General features: G+C 35.8%; 1 protein-coding gene across 1 annotated transcript in view; it reads right to left on the bottom strand.

Annotated features, from left to right (window-relative positions):
* Positions 1 to 13,120, bottom strand: part of LNPEP (leucyl and cystinyl aminopeptidase) — a 96,946-nt gene that overhangs the window by 24,747 nt on the left and 59,079 nt on the right. The window contains exons 7-11 of the mRNA XM_025924159.2: positions 12,449 to 12,562; positions 10,903 to 11,037; positions 6,101 to 6,232; positions 4,048 to 4,208; positions 3,717 to 3,805 (exon numbers count right to left, since the gene is read on the bottom strand). Of these exons, the coding sequence (XP_025779944.2) occupies positions 3,717 to 3,805; positions 4,048 to 4,208; positions 6,101 to 6,232; positions 10,903 to 11,037; positions 12,449 to 12,562 (631 nt within the window). The remainder of the gene's footprint in view (positions 1 to 3,716; positions 3,806 to 4,047; positions 4,209 to 6,100; positions 6,233 to 10,902; positions 11,038 to 12,448; positions 12,563 to 13,120) is intronic.

A 13,120-nucleotide genomic window follows, 5' to 3' on the forward strand; every position in this document is an offset into this window, starting at 1 on the left:
TACTGAAATACAGTGTATTTTGGCTGTAAGCAATTTGCCATGTTATAAACTTAGCCAATTCCAGGCAGTAGAGAGGAGAGGGGCAGCTGGGAGTGTACTTGAAATTGTTACTGTCATCTCGATGACAGAATATAAAGCAGTGCAGCCAACAGCATGGAGAGAAGAGCTATCATTTAAAGAATCAACATACTAGTCTCTTTCAGGTCTTCTGAATGATCCAGAATGAAGGACCTTAAAACCACAGGTATCAAAAAATAATAGCTTTGCACACAAGGGAGGTAACTACATCCTGCAGCTCAAAAGTGGATGAGGCTACCCTCATATGTTTTTAATTCATTATAATCATTAACAGATTAAGAGTTCAATTTTCACAGTCCATTGAGTATTAAAAAAGAGTAACTCCAATCTTATATGGCAGAAGCAGATGAAGTAATTTAGTAGTGATTTTAAAAACCATTTGTCAATGAGTTTTGAAAATCAACTACTGTTTTAAACAGAAACACTGAAGCACAGAAACAAAAAACAAGCTTTTACAACAAAGTTGAAAATTTTCCTGTGTAGCTTGCTCCAGAGGGTTAGCATGATACATGCATTTAAACTGCATCCCCTCTTGTTCAAAAGCATTCCTTTCTCCAATACCCTTTTATTCTCCTTTATTTTACTAGGGGGAAACAGGCAAGCTCAAAGGATGGCACATGATAAATACCTTAATTATATGCCCTTCCTTATTTATTTTTTTTTTCCAAATGCCTTTCATTCAAAGACAATAACATGTCTTTTAGTTTCAGATAAATATTTCTGGCACAGTGATATCATGTTTCAAGTTAGATGTAATATAAAGATTTCCTATAGTTAAAGAGCTTAGGTCTGAGTAAGATATGGATGAGGGAGGGGATAGAGAGGGAAAAGGGGAGAGAGAAAAAGGAAGGGAAGGGAGAGAAAGACACTATTTTAGTGTAATTTCCTCAATATGTGGCCTGAAAAAATGGCCCCTTTCAGACTTTCTTATGCACAACAACTGTTAATCATTCCAAATTCATGTATGTGGGGAAGAGTGACAAAAATCTTGATTATATATAAATTCCTATATTTGACTGAATGCTATGTACTAAGCCACCAACCTGGCCTTACAACACATGAAAATATACTACAGATTTAACAAACCACCACGTTAACACAATGTACTAAAGTCAAAAAATTAGCCTCTAGAGTCACTGTCTCTGCTACATTTCTTTTGAGAATAGAAAACAATTAAGATGCAATTAAAATAAGAGTGCTTCTCACTTGAGCATTAAGAACCAAGAAGACTCAACTGTCCTCAGGGTCAACACAATTTTTTGTGAGGACAGAACATTTTCAGTGTGGGCACTCAGAACTGGAACTGCCAGGAATTAAAACAGCAGCAGCAAGGGAAGTAACAGTTGAGAAGAGAAAGTAACAGACACTGCTTTCATCATCTATTGGCTCAGTTCCAGCTCCAGATTAAACCAATTATATTATAGTACATTTTGTATATTCCCCTTTAGCAAGAATATTTCCAAATGAAGGGAAAAGAAGATATCATTTCATCAGGCTCTAAATGTTCTTTTCCTAAAACTTTTTACAGTGAGATCTGATATTGAGTGACTTAATTACAAACTAAAATTTATTCATTCAAAAAAATTTTGTGTGCCTACTGGGTGCTAAAGTCACAAAAGTGATTCATATAGCCATGATCTCTGCCTTTCTGGAGCTTCCTGGAGCAAGCAATGGGCACATTGAGACCTGAAGGATGAATAGCAATAAATCGAGGAGGTGGAAAGGCAAGAGTGTTCTTCCAGTCAAGAAAACAGCATCTGCAAAGGCCCAGAGACAAGAGGCAGTATAGCACGTTTGACTTGCCGAAACCACTTTTGGACAGCAGAAGCACGGAGTGCCAGGTACAGGCTTAGGGAGAAAAGGCTATAGCATGAAAACATGAGCTAGGCTTTGGGGTGTGAATCTCAAAAAGAGTTTAAGAAACACACACAAACTGAGCTAAAAATTATGGGCACATAAAAGCAGATTTCTCATTGTCCTATTATTTCTAATACTACCAAAAAACTTATATACTACTGGGAGGTTTGAAAATTTTCCTTATCGGTCCAAAAATGGAGATGGGATTATTTGTTGTCTCTTAAGTCAGGGTCTATCCTTCCAAGGCCACTTGGAAGTTTTGTTTTCATCAAAGAAGGCTGCCCTTCCTTACACCTCTGGCTGTGATATTAATCAAAGATACAACATTATGAAATGTTCTTAGCATTTCAAATAATGAGACTGTTTTAACACTCCACTCTAGTGAAACTGCAATTCAACTGGCACGCACCTGTATTTCAACTGGCATTACAAATTATTACCACATAACTGAAGGGCAATTTAGAAATGTGTACTAAATCACAAAAGATAACAGTCTTCATTTCTGAGAAGCATTCTTATGAAGAAGTTCATACAATAACAAAACATTTAAGACCCTAAATTTCTACTGAGACATTTTTTTTAAGAGACAAATGGTGAGTCAAGTGTCTAGCAGTAAAGATGAAGTCAAATATTATATGTGTTAAGTTTTTTGTTTTAAAAAAAGGCAAGATATAAAAATCACTTATACACAATGGTATCAACTAAGTAAAAAATATTTTAAAAATGACTCAAAAGAAGTAATCATGATAATAGTTGTGGCAAGGTGATTTGTTCTCCATTTTCTAGATTTCATGTAATATGGATAATACTGTGTGTGAGGATTTTTTTTTTCAATAATAACATTAATAACAAAATGCCGGACATTATTCTAGGTACTTCACATAAATTAACCCCATCCTCACGATAACACTATAAGTACGATCACTGTTCCACTCAGTAGCTGAGGGAATGAGGCTCAGGGAGTCACATGACCACCTACAATCATACCAGTGCACCAGATAACCTGGCTCCAAAGTATAGCCCGTTAACTACTAGGCTACACTCCTCCCTCAAAAACAGAGGCTTGACCACCAGACACAAATTCAAACAAGAAATTTTCCCTTTCCATAAATCTAGAGTATCACTAATGGTTCCTGCCCAAGGTCTTCCTATTGTTTCAGGACATGGATTAAGAGGATACATGGTGTGGCATTCATAGTGGTATTTAACAAATGGTCAGACACTATATTTCAATTGTTTTTTATAGGCTCCTTGTGGGTCAACATATATCATCTTTACATTTTCCTATCTGCTTCCTTACAAACATAATTTCTTACCCATTTTCTTACTACCAAAAATGTATATTATGTTCACAGGACATTTTGTAATGCTTACTCACTATAAATCTGGATCATGATCAACCTTTATTATGCGCAAGAATCATCTACGATGCTTGTGGAATGCAGTTGCCCAAGCTCACCCCTAGAGAGTGAACAGCAGAGCATACACCTCAAGAGACTGCTCTACCTGTACTACTTCTTTGTAACAACAAATATTTATCTAGGATATAAAAACACAGTGCAACTTTTTGTACTTTATTTCACATGAATAAGAATGACTGACTTGATATGTGAGACATGGAATGAGTGTCACTTTAGTCACATCTTGTATAGATGACTCATAAAACCAGTTCAAAGAGTATGCACTTTGCAAAGTAAAATCTCCTTCTGCTGCTTGGTCAGATTTCTAAAAAATATATTGTTTTCAATTTCTTCTCAGAAAAGAGTTAATTATAGTCAAACCTGATTTCTTGTCCAGTAAAAATACCAATGGATATTTTGAGTAATTTCTTCCCTCAGTGACATAGGATAGTGGAATATGCCAGAGATAGCTGTAAAAAGAAAATATTGGAAGATTACTCTTTCCAGTATTTCAGTCAGTGCTCAGTCATTTACACATAATTTGTTGGGTCTTCCCCCCCCGCCCCTTTTTTGGCAGGAAGGAGAATTTTTCAAGCTATTTCCAGAAAAAAGATAATCTTCTTAGGTTTCTTAAGAGAGATTGTGATTACAAAATACTTTAACCCAAGGATACAAAAGAGATAGGTAACAGGAAGAAAAAGCAGGAACACACCTTGCATCTGAAGGCTGAATTTCAGGCTTCACATTTAAAAAGTATCTTTCTTGTTGTACATGAAGCTCCTTTCCTTTTCTTTGGACAGTCACTAAAGGAAATCCTTTTTGCAGGGTCCAGGTTTTCATCATTTTCTTTACATCTAGTGTTTTGTTTGTGACCTATATGTACATATATACATATATATATATATGTATATATATATATATAAGAATTATTTTTGCTTAAAAACAAAACCTTTCCCTCTCTGCCTACCACATTCTATGAAGACTACATGTAATGTTAACATAAAAACAGAAGCATGAATATGGAGTTAAATTTTTGTAAATGTTGACATTTACCTTTGGAAGAACTAATTCTGTGCGAGTGCCAGAAAGCAGCAGTAGAATAAGATATAAACACGTCAGCTGCCTCAACTTTAAGTTTCTCCAGAGAACAGTGGTTAACTGTTTTGACAGTCACAGACCCTTTCTCCAAGAAATTACATCAACTTATCTGCAAAATCTAGAATCCAGTGTCAGGTTCATAGACCCTCTAAAGCCCACCATCCCCTAAAGACATCTGGTATCAATGATTAAGAAGACATTGTAGAAAAACTATCTCTTTAAAGCAGGTGAGGTAACCTTATCATTCAAATCATTCTTCTAGACTACATATGGATGTAAATTGCAAGCAACTAAAATCATTAAGTACTTTGTTTGGTAACAGTACCACTCTACTATGGCAGCCTTAACCTCAGTCTCCATATGCCCATTTATTTAAAGCAGAAAAGGATGGATCAAATATTGCAAACTCATTGCAATATTAATATGACATTTCTCATGGCTCTAATCTATTCATTTCTGGATAAGGGACTGGGAAGAAAACAAGCTTTCCCAAAAGCAAGGCACCTTTGGGTCTTCAAAACAGAACAGAAACGAAGAGGCCAGTGCATATGATGTGGAGGCTGACAAACCTGAGGATAATGCTAAGAACGAGGTTGGGATAGGAAAACACTATGGATGCAGAAGCTGAAGTCAGTCAGAAAGGAAGAAATATATTCTAAATGTCAGGAGATAATATGGGTATAAAGTAAATAATGTGGCTTTCAACTGAAATGTTACCATACGATAAGAGAAAAAAACAACACTGATTTGGAAGCAACTCTTAAGTGTCAAGGACTAATCCACCTTTTCAAAGAGAGAAGGAAAGGTGTATCTTCTGAGCACCAGGGTTAGCGGCTAGAAAACACAAGGTTTGAGATAAGACAAGGAAGGAGAAAGGGTATATGGAAAAGATTTAGAGTAGGAGTTCTTAATTTTAGAGCCCCTAAAACTTTGAAACTTTGTGTGATATTGTGAATATGTGGTTTTACTGGGGAATATGTCCAGAATTTTTATCACGGTTTCAAATATGTCTGTGATCTTCCAAAACATTAAGAACCATTGATCTGGATCAGGGAAACAACAAACCTAAACGCTTGTAAGGACTATGCCGTCGGCATACATGCACCATGGAGGATGGGTTCACGCACTGCTCTAAAGCCTAACTGGCACCTAATTACACTGCTTGTTAGAACATTTGCAGGCACAACAAAATCCAAACAGCAAAACGATCCAAGGGCAATATTCAGCTCACAGAAGCCAGATTGTGATAGATTCTCTACAAAGATGGGCTTCTAGGAAAGAGTATGGCCAAAACGAGAGGAGGATTTATAGGGCAGAGTGTAGGAAAAACATCATGAATGGGAGGAAAATGCAAAAGCCTGAGAAAAGGAAAATAGATTTTTGAAAAAAATCAAATAATGAATATAGTAATATATATTAATTCAGAAAAGACAACTTTCCTACTAAATAGGAATGGAGACTAAGGTATAGAACAAACATGGTTATACAAGGCTACACACAATAATTTCAAGACTAGTATTTCCGTTTCTTGACCTTTAATTCTGTGTTCCATCCGCCTCTGTCTTAAATATCCTTGGTACTATAGCTTATTTATATACTTGATAAGAATATAAGTAGAAGAACTCTTCTCTTTCTTAAGAACTAAATAAAATATCCGGGTCACTTACCTCATTAAAACTATCCCACAGATCATCACTTTTAATGGATGCATAGCTATGACTATGCAGGTAAAAGACAACAGCATTTTGGAATACATCCTCACTAAGATAAGTTTTCAGCATCAACAAGAGAGAGGCTCCCTGTTTAATTAAAAAAAAAATAGTGAGAATGAGGTGGAAAATAATGGACTACAATCGGTTTATAGAATTGACAATCTAAAATTCAAAATACAATCATGCTAAGTATAAACTTGCACTATGAAACCTAGTTATAATACACTGTTATTTAGTGTCATATAATCTGATGTAAACTATGTTCAAATTGTCTTTAAAATTATTTTAAAGGATTTGACAAAAGAATAATGGAGCAGATTCCCATGTGTACTAATTCTACTATGAGCCATTTTTATGTGGTTTATCAGTTACTGTTTCAGTGTTATGTTAAAAAGCTAAGTGTTTGTGAATATATCTTTAATAGAAAAACATGCCAAATTTTCTATTGAATCCCTATCCCTGTCCCCAATGCTTAAAGTACCAGTTGAAGGGAATTAAAAGCAAAAATGAATTACTGGGACCTTATGAAGATAAAAAGCTTCTGCACAGCAAAGGAAACAACCAACAAAACTAAAAGGCAACCAACGGAATGGGAAAAGATATTTGCAAATGACATATCGGACAAAGGGCTAGTATCCAAAATCTATAAAGAGCTCACCAAACTCCACACGCGAAAAACAAATAACCCAGTGAAGAAATGGGCAGAAAACATGAATAGACACGTCTCTAAAGAAGACATCCGGATGGCCAACAGGCACATGAAAAGATGCTCAACGTCGCTCCTTATCAGGGAAATACAAATCAAAACCACACTCAGATATGACCTCACGCCAGTCAGAGTGGCCAAAATGAACAAATCAGGAGACTATAGATGCTGGAGAGGATGTGGAGAAACGGGAACCCTCTTGCACTGTTGGTGGGAATGCAAACTGGTGCAGCCACTCTGGAAAACAGTGTGGAGGTTCCTCAGAAAATTAAAAATAGACCTACCCTATGACCCAGCAATAGCACTGCTAGGAATTTACCCAAGGGATACAGGAGTACTGATGCACAGGGGCACTTGGACCCCAATGTTTATAGCAGCACTCTCAACAATAGCCAAATTATGGAAAGAGCCTAAATGTCCATCAACTGATGAATGGATAAAGAAATTGTGGTTTATATACACAATGGAGTACTACAGGGCAATGAGAAAGAATGAAATATGGCCCTTTGTAGCAACGTGGATGGAACTGGAGAGTGTTATGCTAAGTGAAATAAGCCATACAGAGAAAGACAGATACCATATGTTTTCACTCTTACGTGGATCCTGAGAAACTTAACAGGAACCCATGGGGGAGGGGAAGGAAAAAAAAAAAAGCGGTTAGAGTGGGAGAGAGCCAAAGCATAAGAGACTCTTAAAAACTGAGAACAAACTGAGGGTTGATGGGGGGTGGGAGGGAGGGGAGGGTGGGTGATGGGGATTGAGGAGGGCACCTTTTGGGATGAGCACTGGGTGTTGTATGGAAACCAATTTGACAATAAACTTCATATATCGAAAAAAAAAAGTACCAGTTGAATTCATGGGTTCACTGCAGGAGACAATAAACAAGCAGAACTCTCAAAAGCCTCTCTACTTGGGAGTGCATCAATTTCCAATTTTAATATATCATGTTGCTAAAATAACCAAGATCTCTCTTCTTCCTGCAGAGTTACTTCAAATATGTTTGGAACTAATGAATGTATAGGGCAATAAGCATACACTAATAATTCAGAATCCAGCATACAACTATTAAGGCCACGCTATATAGTCATTGAAGTGCATGCCATCATTTCCAAAAACACCTTTGTGAAGCCTTTCCTGATTTAAGATAGAAATATTTCTCCATCTTCAAGGGCAATTTGTATCACTTCCTTCATCTGCTACAGATATATATTTAATATATATTTAGATAGATATATCTTTATTTCCTCTTCTAGACTGTATGATAATTGAGGGCAACACTGCAAAGCTCAATTTCAGTGACTAAAACAACACCTAGTACACAAAAGGAATTCAAATAGTCTTTGAATTTCACTTCTGGTAAAAATGTAGCAATATTAGGTCAAGATTATCAGATACACGTAACTGAATTTAATAGCTATTACTCTCTTATTTCTGTACCATGCCTCATGGCGTTACTTGTTCTATAAATTTAAGTACTCATTCTTGTTCCCAACAGATCCCTTTCACCCCTGCATGACCAACTTTCCCTACTATTACATTCCCATTAACAAAATTATGCAACATTCATTCCTCCTTTAAAACAAATAAAAGATGTCCTTCCTTTTTTTAACTCCATGTCTCTTCTAGTTATCACCCTATTTCTTATTTCCCTCTTTGTAGTGAACTCCTCAAAGAGCTGTCTGTAGTTGCCATCTCCATTTTCTCTAAGGCAATCTTCCAACCATCACTCTGCTAGAAGTGTTTTTTTTTTAAATTTTTTAATGTTTTATTTTATTTTTGAGACAGAGAGAGACAGAGCATGAACGGGGGAGGGGCAGAGAGAGAGGGAGACACAGAATCTGAAACAGGCTCCAGGCTCTGAGCTGTCAGCACAGAGCCCGACGCGGGGCTGGAACTCATGGACCGCGAGATCATGACCTGAGCCGAAGTCGGCCGCTTAACCAACTGAGCCACCCAGGTGCCCCCAGAAGTGGTTTTATCAAGGTCACTGATGAACTTCATGCTGTCTTGAAACCAACATCAATTCCCAGGCTCATCTTAACCTGCTAGTGGCATTTGAATGACTGATCACTCACTCATCCTTTGAAGTCTTTCTGCACTGAGCTTTGGGAGGCACTCTTCATCCTCCCCCTATTCACTGGCCATCACTCTCACTCTCTCCCTGGATCCTCATCTTGCATGGAACCACCTCATTTTGGTGGTCCCTGGCATTTACTTTTCAGACCTTTTTTTTCTTTTCTTTTCTTTCTAAGTTTACTTCCTAGCTGATCTCCTCAAGGGACAATCTACATAAGAATTAGGCTTGGAGATTAAAAAACCCAAATAGAATATATCTGTCAAACACATTTCCCTAGTGACACTTACTTGTTCTTGTACATAATATTGGTAAAATATCCTACTTTTCTCAATTATGTGGGGTATTTGCCAGATTTCCAATCATGAAATAAGTAGTTACCACATTGACAGGGGTTAGGTATGCTGTGGAGACCACATGATAAGACAATGAATTTGGGGTTTAGGGGATGGCGGTCAGAGGATGACAGAGCTCTGTAAGAACAAATCTCGAAGCGACAGTTCTGTATAAGAACAGAACCACAAGTTTTAAAATTTTATCGACAGATCCCATATAGGCTTTAAAAATCATGGCAGTATCTCCAACTGGAATATATTTAATATAGCTAATTAAACTCCTTATTTCTTATTTGTTAACAGTACTACCATTTTCCATGTCAGTCAGGTGTGAACCTGGAAAACATGTCTCCCTTTCTTTACCTGTCTTACCCTATCACTAAATCCTTCAAGAACTTCCCTCCATCCCATGTTTTTTTACACTCATCATTTTTCTTCCACTTTCACTACCACTCCTAATTTCATCCTTTACCATGTCATGCTTGGACTTTAGCAGCAATTTCCTGACTTTAGTTCTCTCTCCACTTAAATGTATAAGCTCATAAATAGTAACTTTAATCAAGTAATTCCTCTGAAAAATCTTCTAAAGCTTCCCAATGCTTACAGAAAAAGTCCAGATTCCTGATGGCGTTTAGAACCTTCTACAACTTCCCCAAGCTCCTTTTCTATCTTTCCCCTACTCCATTTATGGCTTCCACCACAATCAAGCATTTATTCCCTAAACAAAAATTTCCCGCCCATCAGTACTCCTGAACTGTCTCTTTGTAGACCTTATTGTCCCATTCCTGCCATACTCAACACTTACCATTCCTCTTTATCCATATCTTTTTATTATTTAATTCCCTTCCATTTCCATTTTCCTACAAAAAAGTTCTCTTCATAAACCTAGGTAAAAAAAAGTCTGTACCATTCATTCAGCACATATCATCTCTGAGTGCTTCACAAGTACCTACCACCTAAACTTTGAGTTTCTTGAAGATATGGTTTGTATCTCAGGTGTTTTGTGTGTTTTCTCTGTCCAGTGGAGGAATTCATTTATTAATCAATTAATTTGGCAGCCAGAGTAAGGAGGTAAGTAAGTCCTAACATTCACACCTCCCACCACAACTGTGAGAGGCATTGTTCTGTTCTCTGACCTATGGCAATCCTAATCAGGTTTCCAGTTTTCTGTTTTTGCTTCACTCCCAAACCTGGAGTCTGTGCTTCTGATCCTGCAATCTAGTTCTCAATTCTTAAATACTCTTTTTGTTTTTGAGTTTTGGCAACTGTGACTTTGAACATCTTTCAATCCTCAATAACACAGCTAAGGGCTTGCTTAGGACCTTCCCTGGACATATTCTACCTGTATATCCAGAGACTGAACCAACTTTAAAAGATATGTTGCTATATTATCTGATTACCCACTATACCAGTCAGAAGAACTTAAATCAGAGAAAGAAAGACCCAGAAAAAGTTAAAACCAAGATTTAAATAGAAGCAAACATCTTACAGTTTAAACGTATACCTGAAAATAATCTTAAAGTAATCTCTAATCTTTAAAATAATCTAGTTTTAATGCTTAAAATAATTTAAATCATGAAGCTTGCTCACATATGAAATTAATTTGAAACCCACTCCAGGTAGTTGATGTGTAGAGCGGTACCTTAAAATAGGAAAGAGAATCAAACATTTCTTCGATCTGTTCTGAAGACTGAACAGATGATGATGATATTGGATGAGATGAATTCAAGGAATCTTTCTTCATGGTTTTAAATCGAGCATCTAAGAAATCTTCATACTAGCAAAAACATCAAACAGATTATGAAACCATCAACATTATCAAAGGCAAAGGAAAATATAGTAATTATTTATATGAATTAGATTAATTACCTGTTTAAGGTCATTATTAAAAAATACCCATCTTTACTAAACTTCAGAAAATAGGCTTTTGAAAGTGTAAGAATAGAGAGACTTTCATTCATATTCCTTAAATTTAAAAATAAAATGATAACGTCCTGACCATATGAAAAACATTATTATTTCCTAACCCACAGCATAAGGATTAATTAAGAATCTACTATTAAAGCGACCAAATGTGCCAAATCCAGGTATTCAAAGTAAATATTCTAAGATGGTTAGTGTGTACTTTTAAAATAACATTTACAATTAAAAAGCAAAAATAAAAACTGGTCCTTAAGCTCATTTCTCATATGTAGTCCAGGTTTCTATTAAGATAATATACATTTCCCTTCACTGAGGTTCATTTGAAGTAAAATACAATACTTAAATAGAATTCTTTGATAGCTCAGCAGATGAGCTCCCCCAGAATATACATTAGAAGGTTTTAAACATTCTGGGCACCACCCAGTGGTGAAACTGTGTATCTGGTTGCTTAATTAAGTCACATACATAGATTTAGAATACTTTGCTTAGTATTCTGGCTAAAAATAAGTTCCTTCTACTTACCTGAAGTTTTTGAACTGGACTTACACAAAAATTTCAAATTGAAAGCTCTTAAGAGTATCACTATTTTGAAGCAGTCTTGGATCTTATATTCAGGAAGTTTAATAGAACGTCACAGAATTTTAAGGGTGAATGGGATCTTTATACTTTCCCACCTATTGCTTGGATTATTTGGCAATACCTGTCATACCTTTCCCCAGGAAGTCTAGGAACACAGTAACAACAATATTACACTCCCTATGACAGAACGATGTCCCAAGTCATTGAAAAGGGCACAAATATGATTGGTACCTTAACAGGGCAAATTATTTGTCTGTATGAACCTATGTTATCACTGTTACAAGAATGATCACAGTGGTAACAGGGAGAGAGTATTGCTACAAAATGTCTTATTTTTTTTCTCTCTTTATACAAAGGATAAAAAGTTTTGTTTTGCTAAAAAGGCTTTTCAACTTAATTTAAATTCCTTCAAGAAGAGTCACATCTATTGGAAATAAAATGTAGTAAAGCGATTTTAAATGTTCATCTTAACAAAGTGTGAAATAATTGCACATAATTTCAGCTTTCAATGAAATATATCAATAAGTGAAAGCTTAATTTTCACTGTCAAATCTCAAGAGGTATAAGCTATCAGTAACAAGTGTCAATTTTATTGTATCTTTCTAGAAACATTTTCAGCACTCCAAATGACTATAAAATACGGGGCAAATATGATTTATAGCACGTCTAATAAACGCTATACTTACACTAGAAAGCTCTTTGAATATTTTTTCCAAGGAGAAATACTCCATGAAAGTAGCAAACCCTTCATTTAGCCATAGATCATTCCACCACTCCATTGTTACTAGATTACCAAACCACTGTGGGGAAAACAAAACAAAAAATCCTACTAATCAACACAATATTTATACTGTCAAGAATTTTCTAATAATTAAATTGTCAGCTTCATCTCCTTTAGCCAGATTATAATTACTTAAAAATGCAGTTATTAGGTAAAACAAACTATATTCAAATTAAAGACTTACAAAAAAATTTGTATAAATTAACTCTAAAATGAAAATGAAAAGTTTAACATTTTACCTTGTTGAATGGGAAAACAAGCAAAAACCACAGTTAGTTAACATATTTATCAAATTAACATACAAACCCTGTTTACTAGGTAAACAAAAACAGTTTTTCGCTACTTAATTAAAAGTGGTATTTCCTAGATAATGAAATTCTTCTACCTACTACTATCAAGTTAGTAAGATTATTTCTATTCTATATCTTCAGCCATCCATTACAACTTAAAAATAAATTTCTGAGAGATTTTCCTACAGAGAGCCTATATTTCATGTTTCTCCTCAGTTACCCAAGTTGAGGACAATATTTACATGATTGAAAAGAGAATTCGGGGCGCCTGGGTGGCGCAGTCGGTT

The sequence above is a fragment of the Puma concolor genome, chromosome A1 (assembly GCF_028749965.1).
Source record: "Puma concolor isolate L17-30 chromosome A1, mPumCon1.1.hap2, whole genome shotgun sequence".
In the NCBI taxonomy this organism is placed as follows: Eukaryota; Metazoa; Chordata; class Mammalia; order Carnivora; family Felidae; genus Puma; species Puma concolor.